The sequence below is a fragment of the Notolepis coatsorum genome, assembly GCF_963971535.1.
Source record: "Notolepis coatsorum genome assembly, chromosome: 9".
NCBI classification, from domain to species: Eukaryota; Metazoa; Chordata; class Actinopteri; order Aulopiformes; family Paralepididae; genus Notolepis; species Notolepis coatsorum.
In genome coordinates, this window is record NC_140173.1 from 116,094,280 (window position 1) to 116,114,580 (window position 20,301).

A 20,301-nucleotide genomic window follows, 5' to 3' on the forward strand; every position below is an offset into this window, starting at 1 on the left:
TTTGCTTGATTGAAGTCGCCGGCTACTATCATGGCTGCATCTGGGTGCTTGTTCTGTTGTTTAATTAGATGTGCTTGAAGATCCGCCAGGGCCCTGACGGTATCCGCTTGTGGTGGAATGTACACCGCCGTCATGATAATGGCGGTGAATTCTTTGGGGAGGTGAAACGGGCGACATTGAATCGATAAATGCTCTAGGTCCGGCGAGCATGAACGGGACAGAATTTTTATTTCCTTCGGATTGACCCAGTCGTTATTTGTCAGAAGACATAATCCTTCTCCAACGCTCTTGCCAGATTCTTCTGTGCGATCCGCTCGAAAGACTGAGAAGGAATCCGACGGAGAGATTACGTGGTCTGGAGTGGTTGCTTTGAGCCATGTCTCCGTGAAGCACATAATGTTACAATCTCTCACGTCGCGATCAAAGCGAACCCTCGCCTGGAGATCGTCCATCTTGTTCTCCATGCTACGGATTGAAGGGATTCCTGGCCGGTAAGGAGAACCTTTCAGTCTCTTCTTAATTCCACTTCTGCATCCTCTGTGTTTTCGTTTGGTCACACCGTCATTGTCTTTGTTGTTGCGCCGAATCTCCTTCATTCCGTCTTGTGTATGTGAAGAATAAACCTCTTGAATCTTTAATCTATCTCATCCAATTCACAGTGTATAATATGCAAATCATCACAAATTGTACATTTGGCTCTAGAGAACAGCATGAACTTTGTTTTGTTTGCATTGAGTACTACTGATGAACAAGTGCATCCTGCAAAGTATTACAGAGTCAGCTACAAAATACTGTCATCCACATATGAGCCCGACAACCCCTCAATGAATGGACAATTATCATTAGTATAAATAGTAAATAATTCTATTAGTTGAGATTCACATAAGATTACTAGCCCACTTAACAACATTTTTCAGAGACAGGTTACTAAACCATGACACAATGGAAAAGGACAAGATTGATTCAATAAAATACAGATAAAATAGGGTCATCGTGGTGTTATCAATGTGGACAGTTTTCGGAGACAAAACAAACGCTGATGTCCCTTTTTTCACACTGCCTCACAACTCTTCTCAAATGTCAATTTAGAGTCTGTCCCGAGATACGTGTAGCTCTACAGTCAAGAGCCTGGTCTTTGATGATCATATAGTCTCATAGATTGAAGTTCTGAAATCTGAAAATCTGAAATCAGATCTGAAAGTTCTGAAATCTCATATCCTTTGTCTTGGATATGTTTAGCTCCAAGAAAGATCACACCAGGTGACAAACTCATCTATGGCTGGACCCATTGCTTTGTAGCAGACTCACAATGACTGCGGCATGGTGGTGTAGTGGTTAACACTGTCGCCTCACAGCAAGAAGGTCCAGGGTTTGATTCCCGCTTGGGGACCAGGTTTCCATGATGCCAGGTACTCAGGTGGGGGATCTCCCAGGCCTTTCTGTGTGGAGTTTGCATGTTCTCCCCGTGCTCGCAAGGGTTTCCCCCCTGATAAGATAAACCCAATGGAAAAACATGCACAACAGATCGCTAACGCTGTGGCGTCCTTGACGAAGACGGACAGGAGCACTTGGATTGGTCCCCGGGGCGCGGCTCTGCTCCCGGCTGCCCATGGGGGGAAGGACAACGGGATGAGAAAAGTGCAGAGAGACATTTCATCGGCGACTCAGTGCATGTGTGTGTGTGTGTTCCTGTGGGTCGCCCATCTCGCGCGTGTGTGTTAAAACTGCATGACAAATAAAGACTTCTAGTCTAGTCTAATTATACTGAATTTCAATATGGTCCTGTTCTCATGCTTACTTTGGTACATGTTTGTGTACAGAATCTAAAGTGAGAGAATACAGTCCTGGGATGAGCCAGTAGATGAACATCATGAAGCTGATAAAATGGCGTTCACTTTCACCCTTTGTGTGTTTGTAAAAAAATCCATTATCCAACCCACCAGGTTGTGACTCAACTCAAATGCTCCGTCAGCCTCATGGTAAAAATGTGGGGTTGGTTAAAGGCTGAAGAAAGATTTATAAATAGCAATCTAAAACATGGGCTTTATTCCCCTGTAGGTGTTTAGACTAACGGTTATAAGTAGGGTGATTGTAGCATCCTTAACAAAAGAGAAGTGTGGGCAACCGGTATGAAGTCATCAAAGGAACACGCCAACGTTATGGGAAATGCGCTTACTGTCTTCTCCAGAGTCAGAGAAGAAGATACCAATTACCTCTCTGTGTGTTGGCCAAAAACACCTCTCCCGGAGTTAAAAGCCAGGCTAGCTGATCCTCCACTTCCATTAATTTCTGCTAAGATAGGCTAGTTTGTAGTCGGATAGATTTCTACTGAACACACAGAGAGGAAACTGGTATCTCTATGCTGGAGAAGACGGTAAGTGCATTTCCCATAATGTTGGGAATTTTGTACAATGTATGACTTCTTGTGTAAAATAAACATCTTGATCACTAAGACCGATACTGTATGGGTGTGTGTATACACTCCTACAACCCAAACATACACACACACACACATACTAATAACACCCATGATCTATAAGAATGATCTTATCCTCAAGGGGAAATTGCATACACACAGACACATGCACACACACACACACACACACACACACACACACACACACACACACACACACACACACACACACACACACACACACACACACACACACACACACACACACACACACACACACTCTCTCTCTCTCTCTCTCTCTCTCTCTCTCTCTCTCTCTCTCTCTCTCTCTCTCTCTCTCTCTTTCTCTCTCTCTCTCTCTCTCCAAGCCCACTCTCAGTGATATTGGCAGCTTATATAAGACAGTGTGGGAGGTTATGGCTATTTAGAGACCTGAGAGAGAGAGAGAGAGGAGAGAGAGAGAGAGGAGAGAGAGAGAGAGAGAGAGAGAGAGAGAGAGAGAGAGAGAGAGAGAGAGAGAGAGAGAGAATAGAGAGAGAGAGAGAGAGAGAGAGAGAGAGAGAGAGAGAGAGAGAGAGAGAGAGAGATGTTGTATTCATATGGACATTTGTGTATGTGTATGAGAATGCACGTGTTTACATGTTTATGTGGTGTGTGTGTGTGTGTGTGTGTGTGTGTGTGTGTGTGTGTGTGTGTGTGTGTGTGTGTGTGTGTGTGTGTGTGTGTGTGTGTGTGTGTGTGTGTGAGAGAGAGAGAGAGAGAGAGAGAGAGAGAGAGAGAGAGAGAGAGAAGGAGAGAGAGTGTATCTGTGATGTAACCATGAGCAGAGCACTTTAAATAACCTCAGGGACCGTCTTAACTTTAACCCTAACCATGAGAAGACCACTTTAAATAACCTTGGGGACAGTATTAACCCTAATCACACCCTCACCCCTCCAGGCAGCAGGCTGTGTCTCCTCTGTGGTGCAGGGAATCACACCCTCAACCCTCCAGGCAGCAGGCTGTGTCTCCTATAGTGCAGGGAATCACACCCTCAACCGTCCAGGCAGCAGGCTGTGTCTCCTATAGTGCAGGGAATCACACCCTCAACCCTCCAGGCAGCAGGCTGTGTCTCCTCTGTGGTGCAGGGAATCACACCCTCAACCTCCAGGCAGCAGGCTGTGTCTCCTATAGTGCAGGGAATCACACCCTCACCCCTCCAGGCAGCAGGCTGCGTCTCCTATAGTGCAGGGAATCACACCCTCAACCCTCCAGGCAGCAGGCTGTGTCTCCTCTGTGGTGCAGGGAATCACACCCTCAACCCTCCAGGCAGCAGGCTGTGTCTCCTCTGTGGTGCAGGGAATCACACCCTCAACCCTCCAGGCAGCAGGCTGCGTCTCCTCTGTGGTGCAGGGAATCACACCCTCAACCCTCCAGGCAGCAGGCTGCGTCTCCTAGTGCAGGGAATCACACCCTCACCCCTCCAGGCAGCAGGCTGCGTCTCCTAGTGCAGGGAATCAATTCCCTTGAAGATCCAAATCCAAAGGGAAGAAAAGTCAGACTTCACTTTAATAAATCAATATAGGGAGGCGGCTGGGTGGCGCAGCGGAGATTGCGCTCGTCACCAATGCAAGAGACTCCGGTATCGAATCCGGGTGTCAGCATTGCCTCCGGCTTGGGCCGGCCGTCATACTGGCTCAATTGGCAGAGCCAGCGGATGGAAGTCGATGGGTGGTAGTTTGGACGTTGTGGACAGCGACTCCTACAGGTCGGTTGGGGGACGCCTTAACCTCGTTCCCAGTTTTATCTCCTCCATGAGATAAAGTCTGGTAAAGCACTACGATCGAAAGTGTGAATTTCCGGTGTATGTACTTCCCCTGGAAGCTGCCTCCCAACGGACCCAACTTTTCCCGAATCCTGTTGGCAAACAAGCTAGAACGTTCCGGTCATGTAGTAAATTCTTCAGGCAAAGCCGTTGCAGTGGCTTAAGCGAGGAAATATTGTGCACTTCACACATTTCTATAATTGTTTTGTCGAAACCGGAAAGCCTGTAGCCGGTACTTCCTGTACTTCCGTTTTCACACTTTAGGAGGCATAGCTTTACCAGCCTAGGGACGCCTGCACAGCAGAGACAGGAAGTGGCGGGGGTAGTGTGAGCCTCCCATGCGTTACACCTCGCCAATGAGAGTCCACGCTGGCAGGTGAAAAGATGTGACAGGCTGCCCTCGTGTACCGGAGGGGACGCGTGATGCAAGGCTTCTATCCTCCCTACAACCGACCAGTGGGGGGCATAGTCGAGCAACGTTCAAGACAGGGGAGGGGAGAATTGGAAACACGAAATTGGGATAGGAGAAAAATAGAAAATAAGGAGAAAAAGTGGACAAAACTAAATAAAATCAATATAGGGGTTTTATTGTGTGAGTGCAGGAGACTTTATTTTTCTTTAGATGAAGGCTTAAATGTCACCAAGTGTTCATTTGATCCAAGGGCCAAGAGCTTGAATGAAAAGCAAATGGAATCAGGCCTTTGCGTTTCATTGCTCTTTAAACTAGACCTGCAGTCTGTGAGGAGGCAACTAAGAGGCACTGCTGGTCCCACACGGTCTCCTCCAGTGGGAGCAGTATGACATGCATCATATTTAGTACCGATATATACACATAAGTGCTGAAAGCTAGGTTTCTTTCCATAACTGACCATGTTTAACATTCAAGTTTCAAGTTTCAAGTTTCTTTAATAGTTGTCATACAGAAGTACAGAATACTTTTATACAAAATGCTTCTTACTGTTGCGCTCCAGAGACTGTGCAAGACAAGATAAGTATGAAATAAAATAACATAGTACAATTAGAAGTAAAAAAAATGAGGTCACAGTGTTCAGTTTAGACATATGTACAGTGTTCGATGCAGAATAGACGTAGTTACCATACAATATACAATACTGTGCAGTGTACTAATATACAATACTATATAGTGCAAGGCAGAAATGGAGAAATGGGACGAGGTGCAATTTAGGTACAATTCACAGTAGGTGTACGAGTTGTAGTGCAAATCCTTTATCAATAAATATAAAGTGTAAGTGTGTTTGTGTGATCTAAAGTGTGGAGAGTGGGTGCTGCAGTGTGTTGTTTGTTTGAGTGAGTGTGTGCGTGTGGGTGTGTGTGCTGTGTGCATTTGATGGTTGTTGCATAGTGATTATTGTTCGTTTAGCAGCCTGATGGCCTGGGGATAGAAGCTTCTTCTGAGTCTTTCTGTGCTCGCCTTAAGACTCCGGTATCGCTTGCCTGACCGCAGCAGTTCAAAGAGGCAGTTGTTCGGGTGGCTCGAGTCCTTAATAATTCTCTTAGCCTTCCCCTTGCACCGCTTGTTGTAAATGTTCTGGAGGGTGGGAAGCCCCCCTCCAATTGTGCGTTCGGCTGAACGTGTCACTCTTTGTAGTCTGCTACGGTCTTGTGCAGTGCTATTCCCAAACCAGGAGGTGATGTTGCCGGTCAGGATGCTCTCTATTGTACATGAGTAGAAGTTCCTAAGGATCTTCTGACTGACTTGGAACTTCCTTAGGCGCCTGAGGAAGTAGAGGTGTTGTCGTGCCTTCTTCACAACACTGTCAATGTGTGTGGTCCATGTCAAGTCCTCGGATATGTGGGCTCCGAGGTACTTGAAACTGTTCACTCTCTCAACCGGTGCCCCGTCGATGCTGAGGGGGCTGTAGTCCTTGACCCCCGACCTCCTGAAGTCCACAATCATCACAATCACCATTGTTTAAGTTAATGTAAATACTTCTAATGACTAATGTCATTCTGTGGATTGTATCTAGAGGTTTTGAGTAATATGTATAGTGGACTCTCCCATCAGAATACTCACATGCAGTATGAATATGGGGTATGTAGTTGCCTTGTATTCAAAAGATCAAGATTCCCAGGCAGCGTGTCGAAGTGTCCTTGAGCAAGACACTTAACCCCCTCCACCTTGCATGGTTGCCTCTGCAGTCGGTGTGTGAATGTGTGAGTGAATGGGTAAAATGTGAGGAACAAATTGTAAAGCGCTTTGGATAAAAGCTGCTATATAACTCACCATTTACCATTTAATAAAGTCAATCAACAAAACAATTAAAAACAAATGCAGAGTGGGGTGATTATAAACCGTGAATGTAAATGGGAAAGAAAAACAAACTGTGCCGAGTCGTATCGCAGAATCATGGTGCGGTTTCATCTGCGTTGCTACATTTTAAAAACAACTTTCATTGTTGCGCTTCAAATCCAGCATGGTTATTTAACCCTTTCACTGCCACACTACCAAACGGTTAACCCTTTCACTGCCACACAACAGCAGGTTAACCCTTTACTATCACACTACGTAGTGTGATAGTAAAGGGTTAACCTTCTGTAGTGTGGTAGTGAAAGGGTTAAGCAATCCACAAGGGATGTTTGGTGCCGTTATAGATGCTACGAAACTAGGGCAGGTGAATTCTTAGAATGTTCCAGTTATATCCCGTACTGGCCTCAGTGTTCCGCCTCTCCCACCGGGGACCCACTGACTTGATTAACACCTGTAACACCCGTCCTATATGATATTTTTAAGGACATTTTCAAGATTGATTGACAAATCATCTGCTGCGGGGGGGTTCCTATGTTAGATAATCCAATAAATCTCCACCAATGGATCTCATCCTCTCCCGGCAGGGAACTATTCAGGAAGAAGAAAACCATTGTGCCTACTCAGCCCGAGCTTACGAACAAATCGGGAGAAGAGAGGGAATCTGACAAAAGAGAAAAGCTGTCCACCTCTTGGACTGCAGCAAATTTGAGGAATCTGGGACAAAAATCCCAACAAGAGATGGCAGTTGGCGGTAAGGACACTCAGGCCAAGGGCTCGTGGCTGAAGGTGCCCAAAGCCCAGGACTCACACGCTCAGGACAGCATTACGCGCTCGAGCTCCACGGAGTCTACTGCCCATCGGAGGAGCAGCAACCCGTCCTCGCGGAGTTCTGTTGGCAAAGAAGAACGGGAAAGGGAGATTCGGTTCACCCTCAGTCTCCCCCCCCGAAGCTTTTCTCGTTATTCAGAAGCACAATTTAGAAAAGCAAATGATGGCTAAACAACAGAAGTGCTGTGCTTCCGCTGACTTTCGGCACAGAAAAGTTTTCCCGTCCAAAAAGACGCACGGAGGTTCCAAGGCGGGCTGCCTCCTGGTCGCCAAGCTGGAGAGTGCGGAACAGGACATCAGCGCCATCGTTAAAATCTCACAGTTGAACGATCAATACAAGTATGACGATGTGGAGGAAGAGGAAGAGGACGGGGATCAGTGGCGGCCGGTGGGTACTTCGCCACTAGGGGCGCTATACCAAACATTTTGCAAACATGTACAAGGCACGCATTGGCGAATATTATCACCATTGCCATCGATCAATATATGATCAGTCAGTCAAATGCAACGACGTTTCCAATAGCCCAACACAAACACGCACAGCTCTCTCTCTCTCTCTCTCTCTCTCTCTCTCTCTCGCTCTCTCTCTCGCCTCTCTCTCTCTCTCTCTCTCTCTCAGATGATGTCAGATCCATTCAATAATAAACACATTTGTAAAGCTCGTTATTTTAAACAAGTTACCATTCATTGTCTGAGTGGTTATGCCCCACATGCGGCGAAATTAGAGAGAGAGAGAGAGAGAGAGAGAGCGAGAGAGAGAGAGGAGAGAGAGAGAGAGAGAGAGAGAGAGAGAGAGAGAGAGAGAGAGAGAGCATTTTAGTAAAGTTACATTTTCAACAAGATTGCTGCTATTTAAACACTTCATGGAAACGGGGTAACGTTAACCTTATGTCGACTGTAGTATTGTATGACCTCGACATAACGTTTAAACGTTAATGTTACTCCGTTTCCATGAAGTAATTATAAAAGTGGCCAGCTAAGATAACGGAGCTAACAGCTAGCAGTAGCTAACGTTAGCTGAAAGCTGTAACGTTACAACGTTATGCGGCATCAGTAGACAACGTATCATGTATTAAACTAGAGTTAAGATCGCTAATCTACCTTGTTGTTGGCTTGTTGATAAAGTATATCCACTCCATGGCATTGTCCATCCAGCCTGTGTTGATGTCCATCCATTGTTGTCCCTCCGCATCCATATAGCTTGTTGTTAGCCAACAAGCTGTGTGAGTGAAGAGCTGTGTCTTTGTCCATTTCCGCCTCGAACAGCCTGCAAACTACCTGGCGTTCTATCGCCATGCTCTAAGACAAACTCTAACCTTAACCAACTTTGAAAGAGTGCCTAAGCTTAACAGTCTAAAGAACTTGCAGTCACGGCACGCTCGTCTAAGACAAACAGCTGCCTGCATCATTCTCACAACAACACAACTATCTCCACCGACCAACCTAGGAATAACCTAGAATTGGAACATTAGAAATTGGATTCGGCCAATCAGAGATCGTCTCTGTGAAATTCTGCTACGGAAAAAAATACTGGCGTCGGCCAATCAGAGAGCGTCTCCGCGAAATGCGGCTACAGATATTCTTGACGCTACTGGCTAGACCGCTTCAAATCGCGCCCGGATTCCAACATAATAGTCATATTTCAACGCACAACGCGTTATGCACTGATTGGCTGTGACGGATACAGCGATCAAACTGTGACGCGCACTCAGAGCGCTATCGCGTATAGCCCGGGCCGAGAAATACAAAAAAAAAAAAAAAAAAACGTGATGTCACTTCCTGCTCTGGAAAACGAGTGTTTTTTAATTGCGATAATAACGTTATATTGTGCATTGGAAACACAAACATACTTAAAATGAGTAAATATTATTAATTTTAAACATGTTTATATTATTTATAGGGCTATAAAACTAAAAACTAAAAACTTATTTTTCTTGTTCTCTCATATAACCAGGGTAGGGCCTGAGGGGGGGCGGCGCCCGAGCGCCCCTAGTGGCGAGCCGCCACTGACGGGGATGTGGACGAGACGGTTGTACGGAAATGCAAAGAGTGGCTGAAAGGAGTTGAAAGTGCCGCAGCTTTTGGAAAAGTGGACAGACATTCTGCACTACCGCACCTTAAAGGTTGCTGACATCTGACTTTTTTATGTAGACTACAATAATGTTCCCAATGACTCAACGGGTGTTGGACTGAAGCAATGTGCACTAGTCTATCCAATGCCCGTTATCTCGTCCCGCACAGGGATGTTACTTTGCTGAGTGTTTTTGCCTATCCGGTTTTTGTTAATTTGTTTGAATTAAGTACCTTAATATTATTTTTGTTTGCACGTGGCTTTTGTTTTCAACAAGGGGCAGAAGGGTTAGACCACCGCAACACATCCGGTATTTTGAGCTCATGGGGGGGTGTTGATTAGAGCCTTGACGTAAGTGGTTGTTGTAGGCTCTAATTAACTTTCATAAATGTTATCCCTCGCTCTCTCCCATGAGCTCAAAATACCGGATGTGTTGCGGTGGTCTAACCCTTCTGCCCCTTGTTGAAAACAAAAGCCACGTGCAAACAAAAATAATATTAAGGTACTTAATTCAAACAAATTAACAAAAACCGGATAGGCAAAAACACTCAGCAAAGTAACATCCCTGTGCGGGACGAGATAACGGGCATTGGATAGACTAGTGCACATTGCTTCAGTCCAACACCCGTTGAGTCATTGGGAGCCTACAACAACCACTTACGTCAAGGCTCTAATCAACACCCCCCCCCCACCGCAAGCTCCATGTAACGCGGAAGTGCAGTGGTCTATTAAAGGAATGTGGTGCGCGCGCCTGTAGAGCCCCCTGATGAAATCAAGGGTTTTCATTTTTGGTTATAACAACATATAGATATCAGTTTAACCGTGTTAAACTGTAAACGCTGAGACATACATCTCCTCTGTGTGTGTGTTATCCTATTGAATCCGGGGAAACACATTTGTGTGTATATACAGGATATATAATGCATTATTAGCAGGCGTTGTAGGTCTAAAGGGTTATAACATGTAGGTAAAGTACATATCTATAGAGATATTAGTTTAAACATTGTATTGTGTGTTGAACTTTGAAACGGTAAGACAGACAGAGTCTGGGCACAGGCTCTGTGGGAGCGATAGCAGCCAGCAGCACAGAGGTCATCAGCAGAGGTGTTTTAGCATCAACAAAGATAGCTGGTCGGCTAGGGAGGGGAGAAGCCGTTGCTATAGTGATGAGATAGGGTGGGGTTGCTATGGGCTAGCAGCCGTTGCTAAGGAATATACTTTATAGTTGTGAGTACTTCCGGTTTGACTCAGACTAGGAGACGAGGCAGACGCGTAGACAGGTGGACAGAGAGACTGCAGCAGCTGGAGGGTGGGGGATGGGAGGCCCCTCCACCCTCTATAGCCACGAGATAGCTAGCTTCGGCTAACAGGGTAGCAGGAGAGATCGGTAGAATTAATTAATTTAATAGACTTTTCAAAGACTTTCAGAACTGTTTCCATCTTATACGAGTCTATGTTTATGGAATAAACATCAACATCAAGGAAAGAGACAACGTTTTCGCGTTAATTCTTTGTACGGATGCATTAACACATCTTGTATGGTAACCACGTCTACGAACATTGTACATATGTCTAAACTGAACACTGTGACCTCTTTTTTTACTTCTAATTTTTACTATGTTTTTATTTCATACTTATCTTGTCATGCACAGTCTCTGGAGCGCAACAGTAAGAAGCATTTTGTACAAAAGTATTCTGTACTTCTGTATGACAACTATTAAAGAAACTTGAAACTTGAAACTTGAAACTTGCGCCAAAAACGAGTTTACTCGTTATTGCCCGCCAATCAAATAACGCCACCAACGAGTTTACTCGTTTTTATGATCGTTATTTCCTTTATTCGCTATTGGCATTCATAATTCATCCAGGAAGGCTCCGGGAGCCAGCTGGACCCTGTCTGATATTTCAACGCCTCAATACCGCCGCCTGGTGGCACTCCACTCTAAACCGGATGTGGCGCTCTGTGCATCGAGGAAAAAGCTCCGGCAGAGCTATCTTGTAACGTGGATCAAGATACACACTCGAGTGCATGGGATCGCTTTCGAGACGCAAGAATCAATATGCTTTCAGCGTTTATTGCGTCATACAAACCGAAAATGGATATAGCAGATCGACATCAAATAATTGGATTTTTTTTTACCAGATGCATCGGAGGAAGAGGAATCTAACGTTAATTCCAGCTCGATTGTCCATTTATTTCATTGCAATCTATCCGATCAACGTATGGTGTTGTACTAAAGAAAGCTGTTAGTGACACTCAAGGAATCATAAATGACCCCCCCCCTTTCCTTCACGCATGATGGAGCATAATGTATAGCGATCATATGCATTTGAATTTTTTAATATAGCGTGTATAGGAACGAAACACCAGGAGGTGGTGTAAAAGGAGACGATTTGCCACGCCATCTATGGACCTCGCTGAACCGTCTACGCACTGGAGTCGGGCGCTTCAAGTCTTCCATGAAACAGTGTCACAGCCAGTACAGGGGAGGTCGATTTCCAAGATAATCATCATTCAACAAAAAAACGCAGAAACTTCACGGAACCACAGGTGACGAGTTGATTACAGGCTGAAAACACTGATATCAATCACCCCCGAAAACCATTCCTTTGTGTCCGAGAACAAAAGCTGTCAACGGCAACGGAGCTCTTTTGGAACCAAATTGGACTGTTTATTTTTCCTCTTATAAGAGGCACTTGTTTTTATATCGTTATGTAGATGATGTAGATGTATGTATCATTGTACAGTATTCAATATTTGCTAAATGTTTGTACTGTCAAATATTTTGTCATCTGACAATTGTATGCCAATTTGAAGTAAAAAAAATAATAATAATAAAAAAAAAGCCGTACCAATGAGCATTTTAAAAGCAGATTTGTGAGTAACGAAAAATGTGTGTGCTGTGCATTTGCCCATACAGCTCACCTTGATTCTTCTGATTCAGAAGAGTAATGTGATTTGGCTGTCAGAGTTTAACATTATTTGCCACCTTGAGCCAATTGGGCATTAGCCTACTAAGCTCCTTAGATTTCCTGTTGAGCGGGTTGACCTGTGTAGTGAAGCACAGCGGTCAGTGGCGTGGACCTTGCTCGGTGTAGTAGCCTAGTATGCAACAAGGCCACCTATACAAAAATGAACTAGTACAATGCTGTAGTATTCCTGGCGGGGGGGGGGGGGGGGGGGGTTTACCACATAAATACTGTATTGATTTATAGTATTCCTGTGTTTTTTTTCGTGCATACTGTAGGTTTACCACATACATACTGCAGTGATTCACCTAGTATTTCTTTTGTGAAATGTCTGGTGAATTTCTAGTATTCCTGTGGTTTTACAATAGAAATGCTATGTTTCTATATTGACTCACTATAGTAAATAATGTGTAGAGAAAGAAACAACACAGGAATACAAAAATGTTTGTTCATTTTCATAATTGCATAACAACAACAAAGTCAAAAAGAGGCAGCCAGCCTCTACTTTTATTTCACAAGGCCAATTTGAACAAGCCATTTCTTGTTGAAATGAAGATGCTGTTGTTCTGAGGAGGAAATATACTGCAACACATTAATTGAAAATATTGTGTTTCGTGCAAATTAACTAACCAAAGATTAAATGTTTTTTGAAGGGGAAACTGTCACACACATATCTACCTAATTTGTCTATTTATTTATTTATTTATTTATTTATTTATTTATTTATTTATTTATTTATTTATTTATTTATTTATTTATTTATTTATTTATTTATTTATTTATTTATTTATTTATTTATTTATTTATTTATTTATTTATTTATTTATTTATTTATTTATTTATTTATTTATTTATTTATTTATTTATTTATTTATTTATTTATTTATTTATTCATTCATTCATTCATTCATTCATTCCTCACATTTACATACTAATGAAGTGTGTGCATGTGTACGTGCACATGTTCCTGCATATGTGTTGGAGGGGGAGGGCGGGCTTAAATCCCACTGTATTCTGTGTTACCTAGTAACCAACGTTTTACTAGACCACACTCTAGGACTCAATCTTTTGACATGCTGGACAGACAGAATGTTTTGGGCTCATACATCAACAAGGTATTTATAAAAATAAAATAAAAATACTAATTTAAAGTTTGGGGAGAGACATTTGCAGAGCCTGGAATGATTCTTAAAAAAGAATTGTTATTTGTACGTTATAGGAACAACAGGGCTTCCTAGATGATTGTTTCCTAAATATATTCACCCAGAGTGAGAGTGGTACCATTAACTAAATGAGACCTGACATGTCTGCTCTAGCTCAACGCACGTGAGCGGGGCATTCAGGCCGCTTGCTGACTCTCAATGACATGCGGGTCCTGGCGGTTCCAGCCACGACAATAGCCGTCTGTCTGTCTGGGTGCACCTGATTTCAAACAAAGAGTAATTTGACCTGCCTGTTTTTTCCTAAAGGCTCATATAAAAAGAAAAAAGAATGGCGATGAGATCTAAGTGTAAAGACATCCACCAATCAAGCACCCTGCCCTCCATCTTGGATACATACTTGCCATCTGTTGTTGGTTTCAAAAAGGTAACAAAAATGTTCTAAACGGATAGAAAGTATGTATTTCCACTTTATGAGACTTTGTGCTTTAACTTCCCTGCATTTTAAAATAAATATCCTACATTTTTCTCCATCATATTTCATTAGCTTCCCCTTTAATGCATCAAAGATGGAATACTGAAACAGGAGGACATGATATAGAACTAGTACTTTAAGCCTACATTGAATATCAATTACTTTTACATAGGGTTATTAGTAGGGATGTCCGATATTATCGGCCGACCGATATTATCGGCCGATATCGGCAGTAAAATGTGATATCGGAAAATATCGGTATCGGTTTAAAAAAAATAAAAAACAATAACAATATTTGTTATATATATATCCAGTGAAATTATTAGTTACCTGAAATTATTCCGTTTTTTGGGGTGGGAAACCCTGCATATATCGGTATCGGTTGATATCGGTTGATATCGGTATCGGAAATTAAGAGTTGGACAATATCGGAATATCGGTATCGGTAAAAAAGCCAATATCGAGCATCCCTAGTTATTAGTAAGTTAATTACATGATATCTGTAATTAAGTTACTAAATTCAAAATACTTGAGAAAGATTAAAAAAAACAGAGCACTTTTATTTTATCTTTCACTGGAGTATTTGATCTATTTGGGTGCAGATGTCAAAGCTCAATCAGTGAAGAAACAAGCCCTGATTAAAAAAAATTTAATCTGACCTCATGCCACGTTTGACTGTGGCATCATGCAGACTGTGAGATCACTGGGTGAAGTTGTGCTGTGTGTACCAAGGCTCATTCAGTTCTCCATGGTACCTGCCATGATACAAATATTCTAGCACAGCGAGTGGGGACTGTGTAACTCTCTACACCGTTGTGTAATTTGAATCGTGGCATTGTTTACCCCCCTCCCTCTCTTTTGTTAGCAGAATTAATCTCAGTCTGATTAAATCAAGCATCTTGCTCTCTATATAGTGGCTCTATTCACAGTTGTGTGTATGTCTCGGGTGGGTAGGTGGAATAAGAGCCAGTGTTCTCCAAATCTGTAGAGCTGAATCAAACACTTGTGTGTTCCTGTCCATTATTAGAAATGTGTAGACTTTAAAAACACAAAGCAGAAACTAGCAACAGTTTTGAAACGGTTGTCTTGGCTACTAACTGAAACACTCAGTATTGCCCTTCTGTTCTAATCATTCAAAGATGTTAACCTCCCCTCCCCCATTCCTCATTTCACTTTTACTCATGCATTTATTTTTCTCTGTTCAGTGCTATACTGTGTACAGCAGGGATTCTCAAAGTTTTGATGACTGAGGGCCAATGTAGGGACCAAACATTGAATTGAGGGCCGCCCAAGAAAAAATGGTGCACACAAATAATTAGTAATCTGTCTCTTAGAGACGACTCGTGAGATGCCTAGTTGCCATGCAACTAGTAGCCTAGCAAGCTATCAACAAGCTGTCATTCTTAACTTGACAGCTTAAGCCAGGGGGTGCAGTTTTACCCGTCTTAAAAGCAAAGTACTGTACAATGTAGGTTGGTTTAAAACTGTATTGGAACCGAACCAAATATAATGCATGCAGAATAGGGATGGGTACCGAATTCGGTACTTTTGAGGTACCGAACCGAAACACGTCGGTACTACCGAGTATCGAATCAAGTGAGAAACCGAAAAAAAAAAAAAAAAAAATGTTATTAAATTTTTTTTTTTTTTTTATTACTTTTTTCTTTTCATGTCAACGTTCACACGCACAATATATGCTTACCTAGGAGCAATGACAAGCCGAAAACAGTCGAAATTGTAGTTATTTGAAGTTTGGATTTTTTTTTTACGACTGAGGTAGGTAAATTAAATTTCTTGAGACTAAAGTACCGAAAAAAGGTACCGTTGGGTACCGGTATCGTACCGGTATCGGTTCAAATGTGAAAGGTACCCAGAGTTGCGGGCCACCATTGGCCAGTGGACCACATTTTAAGAATGGCTGGTGTATAGTATCTTCATTCTCTGCTCAGTACTGTCCTATAGACTGTGTCCAGTATCTGATATCTTCATTCTCTGCTCAGTGTTGTCTTATAGACTATACAGTATCTGATGTCTTCATTCTCTGCTCAGTGTTGTCTTATAGACTATACAGTATCTGATATCTTAATTCTCTGCTCAGGGCTGTCTTATAGACTATACAGTATCTGATGTCTTCATTCTCTGCTCAGGGCTGTCTCATATACTGTATACAGTATCTGATGTCTTCATTCTCTGCTCAGGGCTGTCTTATATACTGTATACAGTATCTGATTCCTTCATTCTCTGCTCAGGGCTGTCTTATATACTGTATACAGTATCTGATGCCTTCATTCTCTGCTCAGGGCTGTCTTATATAGTACTGTATACAGTATCTGATGGGCAGAGCTGGATAGACGGTGTGAGTGGGCAGAGCTGGATAGCCAGCATCCTACACCAATGATTTACAGTGACAGGCAGTGCAGCTGTGCAGATGGATGCTGCCTTTGCCACACACACACACACACACACACACACACACACACACACACACACACACACACACACACACACACACACACACACACACACACACACACACACACACACACACACACACACACACACACACACACACACACCAGAGAAAGCTGAGACGTACGCCAGGCCCCAGGGCAGGCCCCCTTAGCCTTGCTGTGACAGTATTACTGTGGCAACGGGACTGATAAATTCTGTGTCTCTAACAGCCTTTTGTGAGGACAGACAAAGCGGCCACTTCCTGAACTTCACTTCCTTGTCTTGGCTCATAAACTTCTGTAATGTGGCCATTCAGCGGCAGCCTGTTAAGCAACTGGCATTTCCTACACAGGGCCCAAACCAGCTCAGAATGGAGGCTTGTTCAGACTCATCACAGAGGAAAGAGTACCAGTAGTCAGTGTCATCTCCCTTTAATCACTCATCTTGTGGGCTAGGCTGCACTGTCTGTCTGTCTGTCTGTCTGTCTGTCTGTCTGTCTGTCTGTCTGTCTGTCTGTCTGTCTGTCTGTCTGTCTGTCTGTCTGTCTGTCTGTCTGTCTGTCTGTCTGTCTGTCTGTCTATCCACAGATCTATCTATCTATCCATCTATCTATCTACTATATCTACACACATTTTTCCTGAGAACAGAGCACTAGTTCACAGGTCATCTCTCACTACATGTTTGACCTCTGACCTGTGACACGGCACTCTTGAAAACGCTGACTAAGGGATGTAGGGAGAAGAAAAGGAACAAGCTGTTATTGCCCCTGAGTTTGTCTTGCAGAAAGACCATTAAATAGAAAGTTGTGAAAACGTGCAACAACATATTATAACACACATTATGGTCACGAAGAGGAATCATACAGTCCCCAGTTTGTTGGTTATGTTTTTGGACTTCCTGTGTTAAATATAGAATAGAATAGAAATACTTTATTTATCCCGAAAGGAAATTCAGCACTACAGATCGCTCACAGTAAACAGTAAACATTTAGGTAGTCAGAAACAAAAGTCACGAATAATAATACAAATAAGAATAAGAATAAAATACGGTCCGGGATATACATTCTGTTATGTATATACATTCTAAAATATTAAATATACAGCCAAAAATATACAGATATATACAGTAAGTGTACAGTACTAAGTGTAACATTTTAAAAATGTCGATTTAAAAGTAAACGTCCAGGAAGGTTATGCCAGATAGTCCTGTCACACTGTGTTCAGTGATGCAGTGAGGCACAGTGATATGTTATAAATAAAGGGCACTAAATATGCTTTAGTGCCCAAATTCTCTTGGCTTCTCTCACATTATCTTATCTCCCTGTAGTCTCTGCTGCCTTCAGCTCAACTGCTGTCTGCTTCAGCAACCTCTGTTTTGTGTCACTCTGAGTCCTATAGACTTGGATTAGATAAAAACACTGTTACCCAGTATTTGTTTATTCGTATCCCCATTAGCTGTCACCTAGGCAACAGCTATTGATTTGATTTTATTAGATTTTTATTTGTCTCGAACATAGAAACACAAAACAAGTTAAGCCTTAAGGTCCCCCTATAGGGGGACCCTGCTTTTCTTTATCATACGTATTAGATCCCCAATTATCATATCATGGGGTATCATTGGAAAGCCACACTCATTGGCTACAACCCTGTGCAAAGACTTTCGAGATCACCAAATGATTGACGGAGCTAGAGCCCCGGGAGTCAGGGGTGGTAATGTGTACTTTTGCGTACTTTGGGGCACGCCTCACATATCGGCATGTAACTCGAGAACCGATGAACGGATTTTGTCACCTGAAAGGGCAATCGACAGGCAACAAATAGGGCTTTAATTAATTTAATTAATTATTAATTAATATTCTATTAAAAGAAATGCACACCCGAGCCACTAGAGGTCGGCAAAGAATTGTCCACATGTGGGCCCTTGGATGTTAAGAGGTCAATGTTTTTAAATATTTTTTTTGTAGCCAAGAGTAAAGACCATAACCCTATCAAAAACAGTAGTCAAAGTGTATATTTTAATTTTTACCGATGTTTTAAATGTTTTATCGGAAATACAAATGTATCGGAAAATGCTAATTATCGTAAAAACCGCAAGAAATGACTAAATCCAGATTCAAACCTGCCATTGGAAAGAGGAGCATTTTCCCTATCCATAGATGTATGATTTGGCCATAATAAGGTCAAGGTCAAGTTCAAGGTCAAATATGAATTTATAATTAAAGTCGATTATCATTAATTACTGTATCTACAAATCCTTCTGTTTAATCGTCTTCCCGCGGTTCATTTGCTTAGATTTTTTGTACACATGATCTCATTTATCAGAAATGTTATCAATTTTTTTCAAAATCATAAATCATAATTAATTTATTCATTACAATTTACTCAGCCTAGTAACAGACACAATATTTCTGACACTGGAAATACATACCCCCAGGTCCCTAGATGTTCCTAGATACCAAGAACATGCAAATTGACCTTGCAGAAGTGGAGCAATCTTCCATTTACTTAGGCATGTACCTTTAGGCGAAAACGGTCTACAAAATAACAGGTTAAAAAACAAAAAGGAGGGCGCTCCAGTAGCACACCATGTACTGGATCGGATGTCGCGGATCGGCCGACCCGAGTTCGATTCCCGGACCCGCCGTTATTTGCCGAATGTCTTCCCCTGCTCTCTCTCCCGTTTCACCCTCACTGTATCTGTCGGTCATGTCTGACCAGGAAAAGTGATAAAAAAAGAAAAAAAAAAAAAAAAAAAAAAAATATTCCATACAATAAGTGTTCGAGAAGAAACAGGGGGAAGTAAAAAAAAAAAAAAAAAAACGTATCAAGCCCTGGCCCTTCCTTACAATATTTTACATTATAATTTAATACAAATAAAGATAATATAGCAAATAATGAAAAATTAAATAAAAGTACAGTTTTTTATATATCCAATTATCCAAATGAGAAAATATATGTATTAGGCAGTCAGTCACATTACTGCTCAAGCTCCTCTCTCTTATATGTGTCCATAAGTGCTTGTTTATAGCTACCTTTAAATTGATTGATATTATTGCTTAATTTTATTCTTCCTGGACATGGAACAAAACAAAAACATACACACATACATTTCCAAAAATTCAACACACGACACACAAATTCAATGCATGGACCCACACACATTGACGTGCGCACGCGAGCACACACACACACACACACACACACACACACACACACACACACACACACACACACACACACACACACACACACACACACACACACACACACACACACACACACACACACACACTTGGACACACACACACATGCACACGGACATGCAAGCACACACAAGACATTTTAAAGATTCAAGAATCAAACAATAGAAAATAAGAAGAGAATAACAAACAACTTCAAATCAAAACTGAAAACAAGCACCAGGCTATTTCCTAACCATCCCCTCAGTTGTCTTTTAAAGCACCTTTTCACTTATCTGTGGTTTCGCCTGTTTTATTGCAACACTACTATCACCGACATCTAAGAAGGGAGATCCCCCCTTGAACGGCCCTTCTAAGGTTTCTCTCCTCCACATTGCCTGTGGTGCATTTTTTCCTATTGCTAGGTTTTAGTCAGTTTTCCTTACCTTTGCGTGGGGTATGTCTGGGAGTGTTGCATTTATTTAAAGAATTTTACTTTATGGTGTTTTTGTTTTGTTCTTGATTTATTGTGATATTGACTTGTTAAAGAAGACGTGTCCGGCCCATGGGGACATTAACATGTGTTGTCGGGCCTTACAAATACATTTGATTTGATTTGATTTCGTTGGATGCACTTTTTAAACACACCGGGTCATTTGTGCCATAGAGTGGCAGCTCT

The 20,301-nt window shown here is 42.4% G+C and overlaps 1 protein-coding gene across 1 annotated transcript; it reads left to right on the plus strand.

Moving 5' to 3' along the window:
- Positions 1-7,020: 7,020 nt before the first annotated feature.
- Positions 7,021-9,448, plus strand: prr18 (proline rich 18; the record flags this gene model as incomplete). Its single annotated transcript, XM_084321183.1, is given in 3 exon segments — positions 7,021-7,428; positions 7,430-7,684; positions 9,326-9,448. Coding segments are annotated over 3 exon segments (786 nt in total).
- Between the last annotated feature and the right edge of the window lie 10,853 nt (positions 9,449-20,301).